Source organism: Camelus ferus, chromosome 18 (assembly GCF_009834535.1).
Source record: "Camelus ferus isolate YT-003-E chromosome 18, BCGSAC_Cfer_1.0, whole genome shotgun sequence".
NCBI lineage: Eukaryota > Metazoa > Chordata > Mammalia > Artiodactyla > Camelidae > Camelus > Camelus ferus.
The window spans coordinates 5,722,341-5,747,527 of NC_045713.1; the positions used below are offsets into that span (position 1 = coordinate 5,722,341).

Genomic DNA, 25,187 nt, shown 5'->3' on the forward strand with positions numbered 1-25,187 from the left:
GGCAGGGTCCCATTCTTTGCACACCCCAGGCCTAGCATGGTGCTTGGTGTACAGAGATCAAGACCGACTGAATTAATAAAGGGAAATGCAGAATGAATGATAACTACTGCTTCCTCATCAGGACTTCGTAAGAGAGAACCATTTATTAGTCAGTGCCCAAAGTGAAATCTTCAGCGTCCAGCTCTGAGCCCCCATGTCAGGGCTGAGGGATTTCACCAAATTATGTGTTTCAACCAACTCCCTCCTCTGAAAGAAGATGACCAGGAAAGGATCACTTTTGGTCAAATTGGGAGGAGACCAAGTAGGTGCTCCAACACATCAAGCATGTTCTAATCAAGCTGCCTTCAGCCTACAGTGGAAAGTGTGCTTCAGTACTTTGTTGGGGCTGAAGGCAACAGCTACAGAAGGACCCTGGCCTTCCCTGCTTTGGAGCCCTGGGTGATGTCATGAAAGGGCTCTTGTTAAGTCTGTTTAATTTTGTGTCAGAATTTCTTTTCCCATCATGCTCATAGTCCTAGGCTCAATCAGAAGTCTCTAGGTGTTTCTTCCAAAGAGCTGAAAAAGTCTGATAGCATGCCAACTGTTAGTGGAAAAACATCTTTGGGGAGATTAGCAGTAAGCCCAGTGTCTTGCAGAAACTGGGCCTGCAGAAAGCCCTTGGGTGAGGCATGCATGAAAACATTTTCTGCAGTGCGTATAACTCAATAAAGGTAACATTTTTTGAGAACCACTATATGCCAGGTCTTTCTTATGCTAGATATAGGGAGTGCTGGAGCCAGGGATAATATGGCTGTAGTTTAGTCCAGTGTATCAGAACTCTGGTTGTGGATATCTGGCTGCACAGTTTTTTGCTCCATACATAGGGTGAGCTCTGACCCTTGTCTGAAGATGATTCCTGAGTCAGAGCTGCAGGGGGAGGTCCTGAAGTCCCCCAGAAGTTCCCAGCGGGTAACAGAAGACCTTCCTTCCCTGGGGCTAGCTTGGGAGCCCATGAAATGGCAACTCCTGTCGACAGGCTGCTGGGAACTTTGCTAGAAGGGTGGACCTGCTCTTTACTGGCTTTCAAGCCTGTTGACAGCTAAAAATCCAGTTGGGGTGAACACCCAGTCCCATTCCACCTTGGTTGGGGAGGTGGGAGGCTAGATAGGCAGGTAAGGGTTTGGTTCTGTCCAGGCAACAGGCCCACCAAGGGCTCTGAGTCTCAGGGGCAGCCTGGCCCAGAACGGAGCACAGGCTTTTTGGAGCCAGGCAAACCTGGGTTTGAAATCTGGCTTGGTCACTCATGAGCTGGGCAGTTTGCACAAGTTCCTCAGCCTTTTTGAGCTTCAGTTTTCATATCAGAAAAATGTGGAGAATAGCATCTTCCTTGTAGAGATGTTATGATTAAATATTAACGCATAAAATAGGGGACACAAAGTAGACCAGAAAAAAAAAAAAAGGAACTATTCTTACCATCTAGCTGCCTTTTGAGTGACAAAATCCCTGTTGTAAGTGTTTAAGGCTGAGACAGAAGGACTGAGGGAGGGAAGGGACAACTTCATGCCTGGGGCCTGGGATCCAGGCTGCCACTCTCCCAAGCTCGGCTAACGTGTATAACCTTTCTCTGTAAAATGGGGCTGGCATCACTGCACTGACTGTGATCAGAGCAGGTAATGAGATAACATCTGTAAAGCTCTTGGCTCAGTGCCTGGCACGTGTTATGTGCTTGACAGACATGAGACGTCATCGTTCTTAGCCTACATTTGTCTCCATGTCCGTGAGGAAGATCATCTTCTGCTCTAGAAGGACTAGGTCCCAGCTGCAAATCTGGTTTTCAGACAAGTTGTTCAAAGTCGATGGGATGCCACGGCTTTTAGTACTTGGAAGAGGTTCTACTGGGTGGATCTGTTGTTCTCCAGGAGACCAGGTGTCCTGGGGTAGGTTGTTCCAGCATTCCTGGGGAAATGGTCACCCTAAAATACTTCTAGTTTCCCTGGGGTGAAAGGATTAAAGGAAGTAAAGTTTTGTTTTAAAATTTTTAAAAGTTTCCTTTTTAAAGAAAATTTTTGTTTTTTTTTTTTGTGGGGGAGGTAATTAGGTTTATTTATTTATTTTTATTATTGTATTTTTAACAGGGGTACTGGGGATTGAACCCAGGACCTCCTGCATGCTAAGCATGTGCTGCACCACTGAGCTATACCCACCCCCCTACCAAGTTTTATTTTTTTTTGATGGGGGCAAAAATGGAGCCCAAGCATTACTCCGAGGGTTCCAGTGGTGCAGTAAAAAATAAAATCAGCTTCTGTTTAACTCCTGCGGAAAGGACCTAAGGAACTGTCTTCTCACTTGGGAATTAAACACATTCAGTGGGTGTGTGCTGAGAGCGACTGTGTGCTGGTCCTTGTGCGAAGCTCTGTGGGGAATACCAGGAAAGCTGCTCTGTACTGAGAATTTAAGGGGAGAGCTAAAGCCAAGGAGAGAAGGCTTGCTCAGTTGGAATCTCTGCACTTTTCCTTTAGGCGACCTTAGGCAAGTGACTTCCGTTCTTTGGGCTTTATGCCCATTCTGAATGACCCGGTGCCACTTCTCATCCTGCCTATTTTGTGGTTTATAAAATTCTTCTCTAGTTCAGTTCTTCTTTTAAGACCCTGCACATATCATACGTCTTCCGGGAGAGTCAGCCAGGTCTCTGTGGGTGAAACTAATTTCTGCTCCCAGAACGTGGTGCTCCCATGTGACCTTCCCAGCCTGCTTTGCCGCGGAGTTGTTTGACAGGAAGCATTTATTGAGCATCTACTGTAGATCTGAGCTCATGACTAAGTTTGGAGGTTCTAAAGCTACTCTGTCTGTCTCTCCCTTCTCTCTTTATGGTTGAATTTGCTTAAACGTACAACTGAGGCATCTCCATGACGACCAGCTGACCACCACGAGACGGCATTACCATGGTTGTCAGGAGATCGGCAAGACAAACCCAGGGATTGTGTGCCCTGGTCAGGAGGCAGTGATTGCCACTTAACTGAGGCCTCTAGGGGCATCTGGAAGAAAAGGTGGCCCCAGCAGGGCCAGGGGACATGACTTTGGAGATGTTTTGTGTAACTGGTAGCACTTTTACCCAGATAAACTCAGCAATCTACAGCTTCATGCACTTCTGTCCAGAGTTAGGATACTTGCGTTAAAATGGACATAACTTGCAGAAGATTGGAAAGTACACATTCAAATGCACCTTTGTGTCTAGAAGGTGAAAATGGGATTGTGTAACACCGGCAGCGAGAAGCTCCGGTGGGCCTCTGCCCATGTTTCCACTCACTCTCCATCACTGCACCTGCTCACTACTCTTGACGTTCCTTCCACATAGAGGGAGCTCCATCACCGTAACTGCTCACCTTGCCCTGCCTCTGTTTCTATCTGATCGGTAAATTTAGGATGAATAAGCTGGTTGTGCTCAGCTTGTGTACGTTTTTTGTCTTCTGGGGAGCCAGCCCACACGTGGGTAGGCCTGCCTGGGGCCAGCGCTGCCATGATGGACACATCTGCCCGGTTCTCAGGGTCAGGGAGCAGGCCTGTCTGGCTCTCGCACTAAGCTACATCTGCTAACATAGCCTTCATCAGCAATAAAGGTATTATTTTGGCTCCTATCGAACATTTAAAGAATGTCCAACTTGTTCAGAACCTGGGAGGTTTATTGGGCCCTTTCAAAAACTCCAGCAGAACCTATCAGATGAGGCCAGGACCAGTTAGAGACAGCTCCTCCCTCCAGCCCCGACTGTCCATGACCTGCTGTTACCAGCCACTTGTTTCAGGTGAGGAACCGTGAGGGCTCCACCCGCACTGGCTATCCATGTGTACTTGTCATCTCGGTATAACCAGGGGCGCCTACCCCAGTTTTATGGAGCCCTAGAGGAAATGATCTGATGAGAACTAGTGATTGAGATGGCCACTTACAGGGCATTAAACAGGCAGGAATTTCCATGGGGCCGCTGGGAATTCTTGGTTTCTAGCAGCAGGGAGTCTTGGTTACAGCTGTGATCAACAATTCATTATCTGTCAGTGGATTTCCATTATCTAATCCAAATATTTTGTCCCAGCCTGCTTTGTTCTACAGGCAAGCACTGGGCCCTTCCCTGCTTAGGTCAGTTTGTTTTTCATCTGTAAAATGTGGATAAAACTGTATCTCCTATATAGTTGGGAGGATCAAGTGATACCATGTTGGTTAAAACACGTAGCTCAGTGTCTACAGACCTAGTAGATGCTCAATAAGTCTGCACCAACTCATGACTTCCCCAGAAGGAAGGGTCTCACACTACTTATTTAATTACAAAACTAGTCAAACTCATTTGGAAAACAATACAGTAAAAGACCCTGAGAAAGAATCCAAAAAACTGCTACTGTGGACCCATACGTGCCTACACTCTCCCTTATTAAATGATGTCTCTGAGAGATTTTTTTTTTCTGATCCAGAAGATATGGACTGTCCCTACCTATATGACTCCATCTTTGGAGTTGAAAATGCCAATTTAACATAAAAGGCCAACAACTGCCCAGACACCAAGTTCTCAGTCCCTAGCAGCCAGGCCGCGTCCCGAGACCGCCCCGCACAGTTCCTGAGCTGCCAAGCAGGTTGGCCTCGCCCCGAGCGGGGGCTGGAGGCGCCCCTCCGGGAGCGGCGGCTTCCTGGGCCGGGGGCACCACCGTACCTGTAGTTGTGGAACCAGTTGATGACAGTGCTGGTTTTCAAGTTGAGCTGGGTGGCGAGTTCCTCGATGGTTTTTGGTGACGGGTATGGCTTTTGCTGATATGCTCGTTTCAGAGCTTCTTTCTCTTCAGGAGCCAGCACCACCCGCGGTTTCTTCAGCTGGTGCTGGGGCTGGGGGCTGGCGCCCTGGCTGTAGTCGATGCCAACGGAGGGGGGCTCGCAGGGCTGGCTGTCGCTGACCGAGCTGTGCCGCCGCTTCATGTAGGCTGAGGGAGGGGAGAAGTCAGACTGAGGTGCAGGCCTGGCCGGCAGGTCCACCCAGGCCCCTGACCCGCGTGCGACACGGTGTACCAGCCGCCCCCGTGACTTCTGGGTAGATTGTGGCAGCTGGCTGTGCCTCTCTCCTCCTCTAAGAGCGTCTCAAGACACTTGGACTAGAACCATTCTGAAACCCAGCATGCTCTCCTCAAGGCCCCGCTCTGTTGTACTGTGGGTCCCCGTCTGTCCCTGCAGGAGTGCCTGTTTAGTGGGACACGGGGATAGACAGATGGCCCTATAGAGGGCAGTACGGAGGCAAGCACAGGGTGCCCCGGAGGGGAGTGCTGGTGGGGGTCGGGGAGGCTTCCTAGGAGACGTGATGTGGAAACTGAATCTGGAAGGACAGAGGGATGAACCAGAAGAAAACAGGCAGTGAGGTAGCTGGTGGGAGGCTGCTCCAGAAAGTGGGGAGGGCTTGTGCCATTCATGTGTCTTTTCACTGTGGACAAGGGTTAGGAGGAGTGGTGGGCAGTGGGCTGCGACAAGGTTCAGGGACCTCAGGGACTCCGTGTATGACTGTCCCTTGGGGATGTGCTGAGTGGGCTGCGAGGTAAATGGGGGGGTGACTCCTGGACTGTAAGTCATCTACTCTGTCAGTGCTGTCTGTGCTTGTCGGCTCCCTTCTGCTGTTAGGATCACTAATCACCTACTATGCTTCAAGTTAAAACCATCCAGACTTCTTGAGCAAATGAATCGTCTATAAAGGTCATTCTGGTGGACTAGTTTGGAATATGGTTTGGAAATTCCTTAAATCTTCCTAAAACCATTGGAAGATGAGAAATAATATCACTGAATTCAAATGGCACGGGGCAGTAAAAGTGGTAGCATCAACCAGCAGCTAAAATTCATCATTTAATCCTCCCAGTTACGCTGTGGGACAGAGACCATTCCCATCCCTATTTATCGATGAAAACACTGAAGCCGAGAGAGGTTCCACGATTTGCCTGAGCTCACACAGCTAGTAAGTGACAGAACTGAGGTCGACGTGAGTCTGTTCTGGGCAGTCTGCCTCCCCTGCCCTGCCAGGGGGTGGCCAGTCCCCCGGCCCTGCCTCGGCATGGGAGCAGGGCCTGAGGCTGTGTCTGTGGGACCCGCGGGAAGCCAGGGAGACGCACTTCAGCAGCACTGCCACTCGAGTCTCAAATGTCACAGAAGACTATTAGGGTCCATGTGGCCACCATGGAGAGGAGCCCAGCCCACGAGCTAGCTAGTGTGTGTGTCTATGTGCTTGTAGCTGTGTGAAGAGGTTGGTTCAAGGGCCATCTCATAAAGGGAACAGAAAGCAGAGGGCAGACCAGGGTAGAAAAAAAGCCCAAGTTTGGATTCCTGCTTATGCCGACTTGAAGTCAGGTAGGATTTACAAGAAGGAAAGAAAGGAGAACAATAAAAGATTCACGCTAAAGGGGGAAGAATCACAAGCTTTATGGGAGGGAGGGCAGCACGGCCCACATGTGCACCCTGTAGCCAGGAGTACCGAGTGCGGAATCTGTAACCTAGTTCGACTGGGAGCATAATTTATTTTCACCTATTTTAAAGGGATTCAAATTATTTTAATGGCGCTCATTTACTAAGCACTCATATGTGCTGGTGGTTGTCCTGGGTACCTTCTCATCCTCACAACCTGAAAGTGTTATCTTCATTTTATAGATGTAGAGATTTAGTCTCAGGAGTTACTTAATGGGCCATTCTATGATTAGAACTCAGAAACAAGTGAGAAGCAAATCTTCTCCTCCCAAAATTAATATAACAGAGTCAGAGGCCAGAAAGAGACGAGCCTGGTCTGTTCAGCCAGCCCCCGGCACTGGGCGGATGACCAGTAGTCTACAGAAATCACAGGAAGCCCTGTGCGCTGGGTCACCTGCTGCTATGTCTGCGGGGTCAGGTGCCTTGGTCTCCTGCTGGGGCTGGTTAGTGAGCATCCGCATTAGGGAGAGAAGACGACGGGCCCGCAGCTGCTCAGGGACCTTGGGAAGTGCGGAGGGGCCCTGGCCCCGTGGAACCAATAACTCTTTGGTAACACAAGATGGCGCTCAGAGCCTGTGCAGAAGGGGAGAGGAGGCCTAGGGAACCCCCAAAGATGTCCTTGTGGGGGCTGAGGTCCTTTTCTACTGGCCCAGGAGGAAAAACACACCAGCAGGTGGTCAGGGGGTGACCTTCGGTGGGCTGGGTGGACGTGCAGAGCTGCCGTCGGGAGGCAGCTGCAGGCCCAGCAAGCTCGAGGCAGGAGGGCGCTGCCTTTGGACAGCGTGCACACAGCTTTCAAACTGCTTGGGTGGGCGCTGGTAATTGTTGAAATTTGGTGATGGATATGTAGGGTCATTCTTTCTATGTTTGCGTCTGAAATTTCCCATAATAAAGAAGTGAAAGAGCTTTGGTGGGGGCACTACATGGCACCGGGCCTCGGGAGCATGCAGCAGGGCCTGGAGCTGCACATCGGAGGGCGGACAGGGCAGGAGCCCACCGGAGGGCCTGGAGGGAGTGGAAGGCCACTGCCTGGGCACCTGGTCCCAGCGTGGCAGGCACTCAGCACAAAGCAGCCAAACATGTATGTGTCTGAGGGTGCCAGCTCTGAAGTCTGACAGCCCAAGTTTGGATTCCTGCTTATGCCGACTTGAAGTCAGGTAGGTTTCATAATGCCAGAGCCTCATTTTCCCTGGATAATGACATCTATACTGGGTGGAGGTATGTGGACTGAGTGAAGTCTGCAAATAGGAGGTACTTAGGAACTAGAAGCCTCTATTGTCATACCAGGCCAGCCCCACGGAGCTGGCATCAGACACCCTTGCTTCTTGGAGCTCCAGCCCTTTCCTTGGTTGGGTAGAACAGTGATGTTCAGCTGGAGGTGAACAGCAGACACCCCTGGGGAATTCAGAGGGTGCAGGCCTGGGCTCCACCCACCCCCTGGCTCAGATGTGATGGGGGTGGGGCCAGGCACCATCATGCGGTGGTTGGGTAGGGGGTTGTGATGCCCACCCTCTAGCTGAGGTCCTCTGCAGAAGCTGACTAAGGAGGGCGGTCACAGAGTCCTATGGCCAGCCCGGCAGCTGGAGCCCACTCTCCACATCTGAAGGATTCAGATTCAGCCACCAAGGGAGCTCACAGCACTATAGGTGACCCAGGGCTGTCCCCTCTGACGGGAGGACTCCCTAACCAGGAGCAGCACGTCCGAGGGCCAACCAGGAGACAGAGGAGGCGGCACTTTCTGCCGCCAAGGAAATCCTTTAGGATTCCCTCCTGTGTTGTGGCCCGTGGAAGAATGTTGATCAACACTCAAGGGCTCCGGGTGTACCTGGAGAAAAGCACTGCGCTTGGCCCTGCAGGAGGCCGTACCCGCTAAGCCCCAGAGACTAGGAAGTAACAGCAAGAGAGAGGTCTGTTCTGGCAGGGATCTGCTCTGCCATTCTCCAGGCTGGGCGACCTTCACGGAGGCAGCTCACTTCTCTCAACCAGAGTCTCCTTAGCTACAAATGCATTTTTTTAATGACCTCTTTGATAGGATTATATATGGAAGACCCTGGCATGTGGTCTGTGTGCAATTAAATGTTGTAATACCTCACTCACCCAACAGAAGAAAAGACAACAAAGGAACCAACACTCAGTGGCCTTACTCTCAATAAGAAGAGAAAGATACACTGGCCGCCAGGGTGGCTGAGGAATTATCAAAGTGCCTCTAGGTGCTAAATGTCTTTGGGTTCAGGCTGCTAGGCAGAAAAAGCCACAAATCTTCCCAGTCCTTTAGGTACTCATCGGTGGATGACTGTCAAAAAAATCCTTTGCCCTGCCTTATAGTCCCTTGGTCACGGATCAATGTCCCTCATCAGCTCGGTGTGAAGGCTTTAAAAGCAACCACGCGTTTCTAAATGAGAAAGCAATTGGCCAGGGCAGGCGGCAGGGAGTTACCTTTCTTTTCCATCCGTTTCATGTCCATCAGCTTCTCCACATTGTTGGGGTCATTCAGCCACAGCTGCATCCGGACAAAGGGCTCCCGTCCCTTCAGACTGAGCTTGTGCCAGGGCTTTGGGCGAGCAAGGAGGTCGGAGACGGAGCCTTGGGTGAGCCCTAGGATGGTCTCCCCGAATAAACGCTGACCTGGAGAGAAAGCAGGACCGAGATAAATGTCATTGCTGATACCCAGGGATCTGGCAGGACAAGTATGTGTCAAGGTTAAAAATCAGAAATGGGGGTTGAAGACCTAGAGTCTGATAGGCTGGGTCTTGGCTTAGAACAAGCACTTCATAGAAGCACTTCCTTAACGAGACTTGTGACAGACTCTGTTGGTGACTCTTTCATTCTGCTGACACACAAGGTTTCTCTCAAAAAAGCCTTTGGGCTTCCGATGAACGGAGGCCTGGATAACACCTGCGGCGTTCATCAGAGGTGGTTCGCCCCACACCCGAGCTCAGGAGGGTAAGCAGCGTGTGGGAGACCTCTCCTTCACAACCCAAACCGCAGGGCTGTCTGCACCGGCTCCTTTCGCCATTAGCAACGTTATCAGGTCTTGCTGAGAAAACAGGCCACTTGACCCAGGGTCACAGCAGGAAAGAGCAGGAGAAAAAGCTCCTCAGCTCTGTTTTTCTGAAAAGCAGGCCATTTCTGATTCTAAAATCTGTCCCCGCCATCCAAGCAGCTTTTGCTGACTGGAGCTCAAAGTGGACCAAGCCCCCCCTCCTCTGAGGCCGCGGCCAGAGGCCTGCTCCCTAAGCTGATCAGAGGGTATTTCGCTCTGCAGGACACAGCGGTGATGGTCTGCAGTGTTCGTCAGAGGCTTCAAAAGGAAATTTCTCTTCTCTGAGAGCTATTCAGCTGCAGGTGAAGAGGGGCCACCACTTTTAAAAGTACAAATGGGAACCAGACACTACCTGAAGGACCTGATGGGAGAACTTCACTGAACAAGACTGCTGAGTGGAAACGCAGGCCGGGACCACGGAGGCCAGTGTCGGGTTCCATAAAGTGTCTAGAACACGACCCCGGCTCTGCGCCTCAGTGCAGGGGACTGTGGGTGACGGCTCACGCCCTGCACCTGTGAGAGGGAGGCACCCCTGCCTGTGCTCACAGGGTGGTGGTTAAGGCAGGGGAGCACTGCCTTGTAAAAAGCAGGACTCCAACTAAAAGTTTACTGCAGGGGAAGCTTTGGATTTGAGAAATTAAATTTTTTTGGTATCAGTCATTTTAAGTGAGAGGTACATTTACTGATTTTGTAAACCTATGGTTTCTCTGCTTCTCAAACTCTTAATTTAGCCTAAAGACATCGTAGGTCTTTGTTGTGGCTGTTTTAATTTTACCCAATTCTAATCTGGTAGGCAAATCTCACTTCATTCCAAGGCGCTTGTTATGTTCAGGAAAGTGATATATATGAACAGCTAGTTACTATCTGCTTGACCCACCCAATTGCATGGGGGGGGGGAATCAAGTGATTATTCTTGGAAAATTATTTGTTTTACTTTTAGAGGTTTCACAGCAGTGGCTCTCAATTGTTTTGGAGTCACAGACCCATTTGAGAACCTGAAGAAATCTACCGGCCCTCACCCTTTAAAATGTGCACAGACACGTTCTGCGTGTGACTTTTAAGGGGTTGACCCATGGACACCCCATGACCAGGTCAAAGGTTAAGAGGATGCCTAGGTCTTGACCAGTTGCCTTATTCAGCCATAATTTGGCCCCCTTTGTGTCTATTACTCCTCTCAGAGGGAAGGGGGGCCAAGCCGCCTCTTTTCTGGAGAAGCCAAGACCCGCTGGAGCAGCCACAAGCCTGCTTCTCATCTCGAAATCCAGGGTGACGCTGCCGTGGAGGCTTTTCTGGAAGTTCCTGCTCCAGGAAGAGGGAGTCACCTGCCTGCTGGGGAAGTTTCACCCCTCAGATCGCTGATGTGTCTTCCCAGCAAAGCCTGACCCCGTCTGTCGGGCTCCTTCCACGACGCCATCCAGATGCTGCCGGGCCCCTGCCGATGCCACCCGGCTCTGCCCCGTTGAGGACCTGGGGCTCCACTGGGTGGTCGGAGCGCCTGGCCTGGCCGGGTGGGGCTGACCTGGGAACTCTAGCCCGCTGTGAAGCCTTAGCGTTGACAACTGGAGGACTTTTAGGTTCTTTTTAGGCAGCCTGTGAATGTTTAAACCCTTTGGCTGAGAGCCCCTCTCCCCCTATTCTTCCTGAAACTCCTGACAGGAGACGACCCGCCGCTTCCTGACCTCGAGGCTGGGGAGGGAACATACCGAGGTTGTTGTCGGTCAGCACCTCCTTGACCCTCTTGGTTATGCCGTAGGTGTCCAGCTCTGGAGACATGGCCACCAGCTCTTGAATGCTGAGCGCTGAGTGTCCGGAGAGAGGCAGTGGGGTGGTGGGCTGAGAGTCTGAAGCGGGCTGGTCGCTGGGTTCGGGCGGTTTGCCATCCTTACTTGTTTCAATGGGGGGACAGGGCTGCTGGACCAGTTCAGTCAAACTCTTCACTGATTCGCTAGAGCTCATCGGTGATTCGGGCGCAGGGCTGCAGCTGGCAGAGGTCTTTGGAGTGCTTTCTGCAATTGAAGCACATGGAAAACCAAGGCTGAATATGGCTGTCTCCCCACGGACGTCCACTCTCCTTATCTGGGAATTACTAATTAAACGCCTGTATGAGAAGGAGGCCGTATGGCAGCCTGTGGATCTAAATGATTGTATCATGGCTTTTTAACTGAGAAGAAATCTCTCATGTTCTGTATTAAAAAATAAAAACTAACAGCAATAGAAGGAAAACGAGGGGTTTCAACAGGTTTCTGAAGGCTCAATAAAGGGCATCTTGTTAAAAAATATGTCCTATTAATCATATGCTCTTACACTCCTGTTTTCTTCCAGGGGAACCCCATAATTCTGTAATTCAGAAGCACCTTGGCTAGAATATAATCTGCATACTTTTTTGTCCATAATTTCTAGCACGAAATGGACCAATTACTTTCAGTGAGGACTGCCTATGGTGTGGTCACCCCAGCGATGAAGACCCTCGAAGAAGAGGCCTGAAGCCTTGGCTGCAGGTCCCGGGCCTCGAGCTGAGCTGGGACCCGGGTCAGTTCTCCCTGTGATTCCAGGAGGCTCCACGGCGCCCGCCCTGGAGGGAACCCACAGAAGAGGAGCACCGCCCTGCTCTCGTCAGATCCCGGGACGTGCCTCTGAAAGCGCCGCTCTTTGCGCGCCTGCACCACGCTGTCCCTGCCACAGCAGCGGCAGCCAGGTCTCCACGCTCTCCTTTCTGCTGTCTTGCTGCAGGTGCCTGGTGGGGAGTGCCACCCGCGCTCTGTTGGTGAGTGGTCCCTTCTGCCTCTCTGTTAGCATCACCCTGACATCCATTCTAGTTTTGGGGTGCCTGGAATAAAGGTTTTGGCCATTTCTTAATTTCCAAATAGAGAAAGAATGTCCAGGAGGAAAATGCAAAGTGATCTCGCACTGTGGTCCTACCCACGAGGGAAACCTATCTTTGGCTCAGTGTCTGGGTGAGATCTCCCACCATCCCTGCTCCCACCAGGCACGGTGCACGGTGAGACCCCACAGCGCCATGCGTGAGGGGCCAGGACAGGCGCTGTCATGTGGGTTCTATGCCCCCGGGGCAGAAAACTCAGAGGCCAGGCCACGCAGTGCACATTACCATATGTTTTGTATAAATACCTACAAAGATAAAATCCCAAAGAAAACACACGGGTGGCCCCCAAAATACTCATTACCTGACTAAACAAAATTTAACTCTAAGTAATAACTGAATTTCAATTGACCATGTAACTGGAGTGTCCTTTGCTGGACACACTCTATCCAGGATAACGACCTATTCTGAACTCGAGAGGATGGAAAGTGTATTCCAAGTACAAGTGATATTTTGTATAAATACCGACAAAGATAAAAATCCCAAATAAAACAATTGCAATTCAACCGATAAATTCATCCATTGTCCTAAACTGGTACAGAGTTTCACCATCACATAAAGCTGTGTCCTCAACCTGGAAAATCAGGTTAAAAACAAACAAAACACTGGTTTGTGAAAGATGTAAAAGAGACAGATGTAAACGGCAGAAATGGTCCATATAAATCTTAAAGGCAATGTGAATCCTACAAATCGGATTTCTTCTTTCTGCTCACCTCCAGGTCATCATACAACTGGATATAAAACCCAGCAAATGTTATTTTTGTATCTGAAGCAGCAAAGGAATTGTACTGTAAATTTGCCCTGATTCACCCATGCGAAGGACCAATTTGGCAGACCATCCATCTTGCTCACCGTATCCTGTCAAGGATGGCATGAATCCCCTACATGATAAACAGATTCCTTCTCGGGTTGGTGTCCTTTAACCCACAGCAAGGTCAGAATCATGGCTGCCTGGAGAACACACTGTGAGGTGCTGCTGCCCGAGCGCCATCCCTGTTTTGTTCTGGGCGCAGGTGTAGGTGGGTCCCCCTGAATAACTCCTGGGGAGGCACTCTTCCCTTCCAGGCATTCTCAGCAAGACACTCACACGCATTTTTGTCAGGAAACCCCCCGAGAGAACTGAGCCGAGGTGTGTGCCGCACATTACTGGTGTCCCTCTGGGCTCCCGACCGTGACTGCAGACAGAGGCAGACCCCCAAGAGCGAGACCCCACTGGGCCTTGAGACATACCACGTGCCTTGTATCTGCACCTCTGCTCTGAGCCTGTGTCTAAACTGTACCAGATGAGTGACAACTGTTCACTGACAGACACACGTGCTCTCAGGTCACTCACTGAGAGGACTGGCCCATGTTTTTGGAGACACCGGGACAGATACAACAGGAAATGGGACCGCTGGACACACCACGAGTCCATATGCTCAGAACATCACATTGGAGAGAGTCATTCTCATTTCTCTAGAAAGCTATTTCTGGAAAGCAACACAAAACCAAACCCATCAACCAGCTCCCATTGCCCCCTGGCGAGGAGGCTGGGCCCCTCGGTGCCAGGAGGACAGGTGCTCATGGCTTACAAGACAGAAGAAGAGACATAGTCAACAGAGAAGGAGAAATATTACTTTCCTTTTCCAAAAATTAGCAAGTGGAGACCTCTGGTTAAAACAATACTTTTGGAAAGAACAAGGCTTTAGGCTCTCTGTGTAATTAAAAATAACTTAAACAAGAGAAAAAGGAGGAGCCCTGGGCTTGGCACTAGGGCACTGAGACTGGGGATGGGGGCCACCTCAACGAGCTGGCTGTGCCAACTTGTATGAGATTCTTAACCTCCTGGAACATCCTGGTTTCCTCATCTGAAAAATGTAGACAGGGCTGTAGTGAGACATGGTCAGTGCTAAGTAAATCTGAATTTGATGTTTAAAGAAAAGAGAGTAGGTATTAAACTGTACTGGAACATACTTGTCTATGTAACGATCCCCTACAAGCGTGATTTATTGCTGCTGCTTCCACAGTCCCGGGCACAAGACAGATGCCGGGGACACTCAACGGCTACATCTCGTGTGATACCATTTAGATGACATTCTGGAAAAGGTCAAACTATAGGGACAGAAAACAGATCGGTGTTGCTAGGAGCGAGGGGCAGGAGCTGACTACAGAGGGGCACGAGGGAATTTGGGGAGGATGATGGAATTATTCTGTATCTTGATTACCAACATGCATGGAACACTTCGACGAGTGAAGAGTGAACGTCCCTGTATGTGAATTACATTTCAATACCAACTTACCTAGGACAAAAGTGCCAGCAGAAAGAATGAATAAAGATGCATTATTCCGTAATTCTTTCTCTCGTTCCCTAAGTCTGTTGAGGCAGGCCAGTGGGACTACGGCAGTGAACCGGCCAGAGGTGACCCGCCTGCTTGGAGCTCACACCTTGGAGGGGAAGTGGCTGTTGAACAGAAGTTCCTCAAGGATGATGAATGTTCTGATGGGAGACAGACGGGGAGATGGGCACACAAAGCAGGGGGTGGGGATACTGATGTGGCCTGGGAGAGCAGAGACTCCCTGGGAGAGTGACATTTCAGGGGGACTTCAGGCACGAACAGGGAATTAGCCAGCTAAGCTGGGAGAAGTAGGAATGAGGAGGAAGGGAGGTAGATTGTTCCAGACACCAGATGGGTTTGAGGCATCCATAAAATTGAGTGTAGCAAGAGTATGAGGCAGAGAGAGGTCCCCAGGGGCTGGGTTGTGCAGGGCCTTTGAACTGGCTAAGGTGTCTGTTTTAATTTTTGTGCAGTCAGGAGCCAGGGCCCATTCATACAATACACCACGTCCCGTAAACAGCGGCGAGAGGGTCAGGAGCCACACGTACCAGCACCCAGAGTGTAAGGGTGAGCCTGCGAAGCAAGGTGCAGAACGAAGCTGAAAGCCTGCAGGCACTGTAAGCTGCATGTGGCTCTTAGACACGTGGCGGGGGTGTAAAATCATGTGCAGGAATGGTAATGTGGAAAGTCAGGGTGACGGCAGCTGACTTCCAGGAAGAATGAGATTAGGGAGAGGCTAATGTTTTATTTCTTTCAAAAATATAGGATTGAATTATGACCAAAAGTTAAGGTTCAAGTTGGGTGATGGGTACGTGGGCAGGTGGCTGAGTTATTCTGTAAGGTCATGTTTGAAATAATATAGATCTAACATCGAAGAGTAAGAAAGTAAACAAGTTCACTGTTGCTTCTGTACAGAGAATGAACTTGCCAACAGCATGGCGGGGACCGGGAGGTCGCTCAGGGTAGGGGTCAGATGGTGGCTTGAAGAGGGTGGGCAGGGGGGCGGGGAGAAGTACTCCGGTTCTGCCCGGGCTACTTGGTGCGTGGAGTGTCATTCCGAGAGGGGGTGCCCTGCGGCAGGGACATCTTGGGGAGAAGGGGAAGATGGTACTAAGAAACCCTGCTCTGTCATCACGTGTAGCAGCATCTCCTGCTTAAGTGCACATTTCTCATGCTCTCGCCATGTGCGCTGAGGCTCACGGGAATGAACTGCTTCACCCTCACCGCCTTACAGTGTGAGGTAGGCACGTCCATCTCCCTCACTGGGCAGAGATAAGATGTCGTGCCCAGAGCTGTACAGCCAGGAACCCGTCAGACGTTCTGTATTCTAAACAGCCCACCTGCACGTCCGGGCGGTGCCCACACCCCCTGCACCCGCGTGGCCGTTAGTGGCAGAGCGACTGGGCCACATTCCAGGACACTGTCTCTCTACACTCCACGGATCAAGGCGTGTGAACCTCCAGGACGTCATGGCGAGGCCCGAGAGCCAGCCCACTGCTGGGGTGAGAAGGGAACCAAAATGCACTTAGAACCTTGTCTGAAGGGCACTTGCACACTGTTCATTCAGTTCTCGTAACAGTCCTGCGGTGGAAATAGAAACCTCGTGCTCCTGGCCAGGAAACCGGGGCTCCGACAGGGAGCGTGACTTGGCCCAGGGCGCACGGGTGGAGCGAGGATCTGACCAGCTCAGGGTGGAAGGCCTCCACCGGCCAGTCACTGTGGTATCACAACAGGCTGCCTGCCTTCATTCAGTCTCTCTCTCATTCACACATTTTTAAAGCACCTGCTCTGTGTCCTGCACTCTGCTCGGCAGCAGGCATAAGAGAAATTAGGTACAAACCTTGCTTTCAAGGGGTCTGCAGCCTGCAGGACTGGGACAACTGAAAATGGGTAATTTGCGTGAAAAGCCCAGCTACACAGTCCATCTATCCAACTCTGACAGCAGAAGTAAGGGGTTACATTTAAAAAGTGATCTGTGGATTAATTTTGGGGGGAAGGCTTTGCATCTTGCAGAACAGTGGCCCGGAGAGTAAGATGCAGAAAGCACAACAGGGACTCAGGGCCTCGGAAAGACCAAGGCTCTCAGGAACTTATATAAAAGGATTATGAAAAATACCATATCCCCCAAACAGCAGGCAAACAACAGCTGCCTTAAGTTTTCAATAGAAGCCAATTGAAAATGCGCACCCGCCGTAATTTTCAGAGACAAATCTCTCTGCAGTTTATCCGATCCTCTGTTTAAATTTCCATACCCAGCCCTCAATCTGCAGTAATAATAACCCAAATTCCATTTAGTGTTCATTTGAGCAGTCAGGATAAAGTCATTTCTTATTATCTCCCCACTGTGCAAAAAACAGCTTGAAGGTAGGAAGTCAGCAAGCATTTTCACCAAAAAGTAATTATTGTAAGTGACATTTTTACTGCTGGCATGCCATAAGGCGAACTGTGCATTCAGAAGGACAAGTTGCTGAAACAAAATGACAGGGTACTCTGTGACATTCTGACAAGAACCCAAACATTATTTAACTGGCGGCTGGTCTGATGCACCACTTCTCATTACGGCCACAGTTTAGGCTCCGAGCCCGTGCCAAGCCAGGAAATTCCAAGTGACTACAAAGACAGACAAGTGTGGAAGACTGGAGAGAGGAGGCCAGGGGAGCAGCAGGGTCACGGCCTGGCGCATGTGAACTTGAATGAGGGAGGGAGGGAGGAAATCAGAGAGCAGAGGAAGAGAGTGCTGGGGAGGCAGATGGAGATGGGGCCCGAGGGGGGACAGGCGCCCTGGCATGGAAAGTGGCGTGGCCATGCAAGGACATGCAGAGGTTCTGGAATGCCTGGTGCTGGCATCCTTGGTCCAGTGGGGGCTCTGGTGACCTGGAAGGACCCTGCAAAGCTCGAGGGCCTTTCCAGCTGACAGTGATGACAGCTTCAGGAGCCACTGCAGGGTGACCACCGGCCTGGAATGCTCCCTAGCCAAGTTCAGATGTAGGGATGGTGATGGGGACACCGAGACTGAGCCGACACGTGGGGACTCTTGTGGGTGCATGTGGTCTCCAAAGAGACCCCCCAACCTGGGGGTTTGCGGCTGATGGGCCTCTTTAGGAATAATGAGCTTCTGTGCGTCAAAGGTGAAGAGCAGCCTAATTTGTCCTCCTGTATTTTAATGCCACACAGTGACGTGAGCCCCTCTCTCTGACATCCCTGAGCACCGAACCTTTCCCCAGCTGGTGGCGTCGATGACTCCCGACTCAGTCTCTGGGCAGATACGCATGGCCCTATCAGGACCACCCCCACTATTTCTCCAGCCACGTATCCCCATTAGACACAGCCAACGTAGATATGTGGACTCTTTTGCTTCTGACTATGAGTGATCTTTTGACTGATTAGCGGGGACTTAAAATCCGTGGGTACTTTGACAGCCATCACAGACACACAGGGGCTTCCATACCCCTCCTACCACAGCCCAGACATTTCCCAGCTAGAAAGGAACAAAAGCAACCTAACAATATACTAAGGCACATTAGAGCACCCAAAGTGGCCCCACCACAAACAGCCTTCTATGCGAGGGCCTGCACCTGACGCCAGCAATGGAGAAAGGGGAGGGGCCTCCCTGCCCCTGGCCCCACCCCCAGGGGCCCAGGCGGGTCTGCCCTGTCCCTGGGAAAGCCAACCCCCGAAGAGGTGGTGGCATCTGGCTTCACCGAAAATCTCAGCAAACCTATCAGATATCTTTTTGTTTCAATAGTAAAAATGAGATACGAGGTGAACATTTTTCTTTAAGTCTGCCTAAGGAACTCTTAGTGACTTAGAAGCCAAAGTAGTTTATTTACTAACAAAGAAAACTTGTTTAAAAAAACTTGTTTCTATTTAACTTGTGCCATTTCTAGCTGACCTCCCCAAGCTTGACTTCCAAGCCACTTGAAAAGAGGGCCTGCCTTTTATTCAGTAAAGGAGCCCTGAAAGTGCCAAGCAGGGTACTTGGAGGTGGAGGCACCTGGGGAGCCAGGCAGACATCACTGAGCAAGTCACTGTCCCAAAGATGGCTGTGACACTGGAGCTCAGGCTGAGGGGGAGGGAACAAGAAAGAGAAGAGGGGGGCGGGTCACACACTAAGAAGGTGGGACTCTAACCCAGGGAAGGGACTGAAGGAGGGGAGGGCCCCAGCTGGACATGCGATCAGGAGAGAGGGTTCTGGCTGTACTATAGATAAAGAGGTGATCTGAGATCTGGGCCAGGGTCGGGCTGCGGGAAAAGAAAGAAGGAAACCCAGAGATGCTTAGGAAACGTGTGCGCGCGCGCGTGCTTGGGAGGAGTTGTAAGAGGGACAGGAGTCCAGGTTCCCCCGGGTCAGGTGACCATGGAGACGGTGGTGCTTTCAAAAGGAACGCCAGAGGGAGAACGGTTCTGGGGAGAAAAGGCTGAGCTCAGCGTTGGCTGCGTTTCATCACAGGGGATGGGGATGGCGAACCCGTGAGTCTGGCGGGATGCTGACGATGGAGGTTGGCACACGAGGGAGGAGGCAGACGTGGGTTCTCGGCGGGTCACCTTCGCCTGGCACGCAGCACGGGACGCAGGGGATGTGAAGGCGACAGGCATCCGGGGGGCTCCTGCCATCAGGCACCATCCTTGCCACCCGGCACTTCCCTGACTCTTGGTATGGCTTCCCCCCACACTGGGAAAGTCGACCCTAGCAGTTCTGAGCTGCACCTGGGAAAGCTGCCCAGGTGATGTGCGCCTGAGCCGGGGAGTGCTCACCTGAGGGGTTGAGGGTGGGCACTGTAGGGGATTCGAGGTGTAAATTTGCTCCCCCTCAGGTTTCCATTATTTTTCTTGTGTATCTTTTATAAGCTCTTAAGGAAATACATCAAAAGTGAAGTTTGAGAATATTAAAAACAAAAAACCTTACATCACTATTCAGCTTTGGCAGCGGACTCTCTGTTGGGCGAGGTTGCAGAGCCGACCCCGGGACGCGTAGCCGGCTCTGCTTCAGGGGCGCAGTGCTTGCCCTGTTCCTAGTTTTTCTGCAGATCCACACCGACTTAGAAATAATGCTTTCAAATTACCTTCAATAACCTTATTACCGAACCAGCTGTGTGTATGAACACTTATCAATGCGTCCCTGTGCATTAAGAGAAAATGTATGTCATACAAACAGTCTAAATATATATTACTGAGATGGGAAAAAACAAACCCTCTAGTTAAATTGCTCTGGTGTAATCAAAGATTAATCAGTGTGTGTGTGTGTGTGTGTGTGTGTGTGTGTGCGCGCGCGCACTCGCGTGCCCGTGTGCATGTGTTTCTTTCTCCAGGGTTCCTTTCTGGCTTTGGGCAAACCCGTCCGTCCTTCCCCGGCAGCGCTGCTGTCTGGTAGGCAGCTCGTACCGCCATTCTAATAGTGGAATTCATCTTCCCAGATTTCTAAGAGTTGGAGGATCTCAGAGGTGGTTTTGACTATTGTTTTCTTTCCAAGCCTTCTAGGCCTGCGGCTCAGAAGCCTTCCTTTCCCCCAGACCCCTGGTGGACAACAGGCTTCGGGAGGTGCCCATCTGTGAGGAGGCTGGAGCATTTGCCCCAAGAGCAGCCCATCCCCTTAATAACGCTGCCAGGCAGCAGGTCGTGAGGATGAGGATGTCTGGGCTGTGACGGAATGTTCCTTAGAGAATCCTTGGCTGATCACAGCCGGTGAACGTGCTAGTGCGGTGGGCTGCGTCCTGGCTTCCCACCAATACGCAGGTGAGTGAACTGATCTGGCCCTACATGGGCCCTGGGCCGTGCTGAGCAGAACCAAGCGACGTTTTCGTTGGATGCGACGGTATTAGAAAAGCTATTAAGGTACATTATTTTACACATCCTCCTAATCTCTCCATACTGCTTTACTTAATTTGTGATGAAATTGTTGAGAAAGGGTACTTAATGTACGACAGTCAGTAAAAGTAATTTATCATCTTCCCGCTTCAGTGCTCACGTTATCAGCGAACTCATTTTCTGCATTCATCATGCAATCAGACTATTATTTGCATATTAATCAGGCAGTGGACCATGAAAGAACTGCATCCCAGCCAAATGCTGCACTATCTCAGGAGAAACACTCAGTAATTATCATACATCAGTGTTATGATGTGGTAATTGATTATAACATCTTTCTGCTGCCCCTGGGGAGCCCCTCTACTAACCCAGCTCCAGGCACTCCGGACGGATTGCTCTTTTCCTCCCCAAATCAGAGTCACCACTGCTGTTCTCTCCAAATGCTATTTCTGAGGAGTATTGATCCTCCTCTTCCAGTTTCAAGAGGGATTTAAACCATGTGCAAGAAAACTGACCACAACTCAGGGAATGGGGAGGTCAGGCTGTGGGGCAGGCATATCTCTCTGGACCCAGCCTTTTGGCTTCAGAGGTGCTGCTCTGGCTGCTGAGAAAGTTTCCTTATCAAGTGAAATCAACTGAAAAGCTTAGTCCCTCCTTGTTGCAAAGTTGGTACAAAGGCAGTTTGGCTGCTTTATTTAGGTGCCAAATGACAAGACTAATTTTGGCCCTCTTGTAAAGGACAAACCCAACATCTGCCAATTCAGACTCAGGCTATATTTAGGAATCCAGTTCCAAAGGGAAGAACAAAACACAAAATCAAGATGAAGCCGGTGAAGGAAGCTGCCTGGCTCGCTCCGTTCTCTCTGTGACCCGCTTCTCACTCCTGAGCGTGACCGTGGACTAAGGGCCAGTCTGCAGGGGGCTGGGCCGGGGGTCCTGGGCTGGCTGAGGGCCTCTGGCAGCTGACAGGTGGGCTGTCCCTTCGTAAGGGAAGGAACCCTGGGCCACTGTGTGTATTTTCCTTGGATTCAGCCTGGAAGGGGTTTCAAGGCAGCATGGCCCTGCATCACAGGCCAGATGGGTTATCCACTCTCTGTTACAAAACTTCATAAACTTGGGTCTGACTCTCTGCCACTGATCTGTTGCTGGGTTCCCTTCCCTCTGCCCAGCTCCCAGGCTGAAACGTCAGGGATGCCTCCTAGGGTCACTGAGGTATCTGACTTTCTGTTAGTTGCTCATCTTGGATATGATTTTAAAACATATGTCCATTTATAATTTTCACTCAGTTTTGTTCCTTGTTTTGAAACATGGCCTTGACTTCTCTGAGTGTAGTTCCAGGGACCAGCCCTTCACCCACCATGGGGGACCAAGTCCTCAGGGCTGAGTGACAGCTCGCCTGCACCCAGGCGTCCTGCAGACCCCTCCAGGGCAGCAAGACCTCTGGTCGCAGCACCCCGTGTGCTTCTCCACCTCCTCCGTGACTAGGGGCAAACTGCCTCTCCTCTCTGGGCATCTGTAAGACAGGGGAAATCACTTCCGCTTACTGATTAGGGATTAAAAGCACTGCGCTCGGCACATCCATGGTGCAAATACGTGAGTTTCTTCATTTTATTCTTTCCACCTTTTAAAATCACCTGAGGGTTTTTAAGCATTTAAGCTTCTTCATCCTTCCCTGGAACCAAAGCATTGAAAACTCAAGTCCTCGTTTGCTCCTATGACCTACTTTTGCCTCTTGTACTGAATGCCCAACGTACCGTAAGTTCTCTTCTCCAAAGAAAATCTACAGGAAAGAGAAACGTGTCCAGAGGCCCGTGGCCAGGGCCTGCCGGGGCCTCCTCCGCACGGGGAGTTGGGGCCTGCCAGCACGGAGGGCGGGTCCCAGCCAAGAGGCCGAGAGAAGCTGACGAGATGCGGCTGCCACTCACCTGTGCCGACAGCACCCCTACATCCATCCAGACATTGTGGCCTGGTTCCGAACTAGATTGCCCCAAATGAGTGATGACCTACAGTCTTACTCTTGGAGCTCAAGATTTTGGGTCAACTTCATGGAATGGCAGATGGACGGGCAACTTTCAAAGATGGACAGTGTTTTGGGGAAGCCAGGAATCTGGAGAGCTGTGTGCAGGTCACCCTGCAGCTGACCCTTCGTGTCGCTGCCAATTGGTGATGCTCTCACGTGACAATCCACTCAAGGAGTGAATGCTGGACACCTCTGTTTTAGAGCCAGGGGCCTGACATTCCTTGTGTGCAAGTCATTGCTCTGTAGCTCTCCGGGTGCACACGAAATGACATGTCATGCCAAAAGAAAGAAGAAATGACATGTCATGCCAAAAGAAAGAAGAAATGACATGTCGTGCCAGAGGCTGCAAGGACAGCAAACCCTGAACAAACTCATTTAAAACTCTCTAGAGTCTAGGAGACAGTACTTTATTTTTCCTATTTTAAAGAAGAAACTGAGACACAGAGAGGTCTAGTCACCTGCCCAAGGCCACACAGCTGCCCAGTGGCAGAGACAAGCCGAGCCCTGTGCTGTCCGCTCTGAGTCCACCGCATCCTGCTGCTGCTCATGCGTGCTCAAGGCTGGTCACTGCAGGATCGTTTCTTAGGCTCTGCTGTTAAAGTCAATCTAAATATCTTGTGCTAGTGACTGGTTAACTAAAATAGGGTAGGTCCAGACAGAGGAATTCCCTATGGCAGTGAAAAGGGGAGGAGATTCTCTAGTCTATTGCCAGGTGAGAAAAGCAGGGCACACCTTGAGCCCCGTGTGCTCCCTTCTGTGCAGACCAAGTATCTCGGGGCACAGACTCTCCGAAGAAAAGGAACAGGAACGCCTGGGGAGAGCGCCTAGGGGCTGGGGATGAGGGAGGGCGGGCGACTTATTTTTTAAAAAGGGTGTAAGCTCTTCGAAATCCTGCATTTTGTAACTATGATGTATTTTACTTATTCAACCCCCTCCCCCAAACCATAATTTAAAAAAAAGTCAAATAAATCTATTACCCTGGGTTACTCTGATTCTCTCCTCTTTTTTTGGAGAGGCACAGTGACAAATCTCACGCATGAAACAGAGACCCTCGGGGGCTGCTTTGTGCCGGAGCAGCTTTTTCCAAGGATCATGATGACAGTATCTGCTGCTTTGAGACAAAACATTGAGTGGGCGTCTTGTTTAGTGGCTGCCGCCCCAGGGATGCCTGTGCGGGGCCTGCAGGTGCAGTGTGCTCTCGGGGAGGGCGGGCAGGGCAGGGCTTGGCTTATCCACCGCCCCCACCTCCCACAAATGCATCACAGGAGCGAAAGGGCCTCCGTGTTCCCTCTCCCTCCTGGGTTAATGTCACAGGGAGGTGGTTTCAGGATCACATGCCCAGTCCCCACAGGGAGTCCCACAACTGCTAGGCATGGCTAGGAAGGCTGAAAAAGCAGCGCAGGCCCGTAGGTGATCCAGGGAGGTGCCGCAGACAAGTCACCTGTCTAGGGCGCTTGTGAGACATGCGTCCTCCTTCTCTGCAGCTTGCAGGCCAGCGGGGGCCGCCCAGCTACCGCTTCACCCTCCTCTGAGACCACTCTTGGGTGTGCTGAGCCTCAGCCCGCATCTCAACGCTCTTGAAGTCCACCTCCTCTCAAGAAAGAGCCACCCACAGGGGCAAGGGGCGCTTTGGGGTGAGATGCAGCAGGTCAGGCATCCCGCGGCCCAACGCCGCCGTGGGAGCAGGTCACTGAGGTCATCTCAGAGGAGCAAGGAGCCCCCTCTGTCCTGCCGCCCACACTTTTCTCCTTATTATACAGGCCTTAAGGCAGTAATAACGAAAATATTCTCCATAAAGAAAAGACAAAATTCTTCCAGAACCCACTTTCCTCCTGTTACTTTTAAAGAAAAATAAAAGGCCCCTGAATTAGGGGCTTCTAATGTTTTCACTTTTTTTCAAAGGTTCCACACGTGCCACATCATCCCCCATCAACGAACCTTCGTACCCGCAGAGCCCTCCACCTGGAAGGTTCTCCTCCCTGACCCATTCGCCCTTCATGGCCCAGCCCCTCCTCGGGGCTCCCCCGATAACATCAAAATGCTCTTATGCAGGTTACAACCAAGAAAGAGAGAAGTGAATGGGGCACTTGGTTCCTCCAGCTGCCAAGTTCATGGTCTCTGGGTGCAGAGGGCTGAGCCCAGGACAAATGTGAGCAGTGGCCCCTTGCGCAGGGAGGGGCACTTCCTAGTTCACACGTGGCTTTCCAGAATTCGCTTATGTTTTCGATCTGTAGTTTATGGCTATGTATAAATCAGTTACGTATATACAAATCTTTTCAGCTATTTAAAATAACTGAGGGTTAGAATAATTCTTCTTAGAGAGCACCAGGAGTTAACCTGCATTGATTTATTTCGATGAGAGAGAGGAGAAAAAAAGACAAATCAGCTCTAGTCCTGGGTATTGAATGAAGAGTTCTGCCTGCTTTAGACGGTGCCGTGGAATTTTCTGGAGGTACAAATAGCCCTTCCTTTTCCTATTAATATGCTGTCCAAACGCCCCAGCCTGACTTAGTCATTAAAACTGAGGAACGGATGGCTCACTCGAGGAAGCTGCATCAGAGCCCTACAGCTGAGGTCAGAGCACTGAAACCATGGACACGTTCTCCCGGTCATTTCATGGGTCCCAAGCAAGCGCCATTATGCATATTAAAAAAAAAAGGCTGGCCTGTCCC

General features: G+C 50.9%; 1 protein-coding gene across 13 annotated transcripts in view; it reads right to left on the minus strand.

Moving 5' to 3' along the window:
• Positions 1–25,187, minus strand: part of CUX1 (cut like homeobox 1) — a 354,203-nt gene that overhangs the window by 26,472 nt on the left and 302,544 nt on the right. For 10 of the 13 annotated variants that reach the window (XM_032459626.1, XM_032459630.1, XM_032459625.1 and 7 more), the window contains 3 exons: positions 11,201–11,503; positions 8,891–9,079; positions 4,674–4,938 (listed from right to left, as the gene is read on the minus strand). The exons of the other annotated variants lie outside the window; for them this stretch is intronic. In XM_032459626.1, coding sequence (XP_032315517.1) covers positions 4,674–4,938; positions 8,891–9,079; positions 11,201–11,503 — 757 coding nt within the window. The remainder of the gene's footprint in view (positions 1–4,673; positions 4,939–8,890; positions 9,080–11,200; positions 11,504–25,187) is intronic. 13 annotated transcript variants of the gene reach the window in all.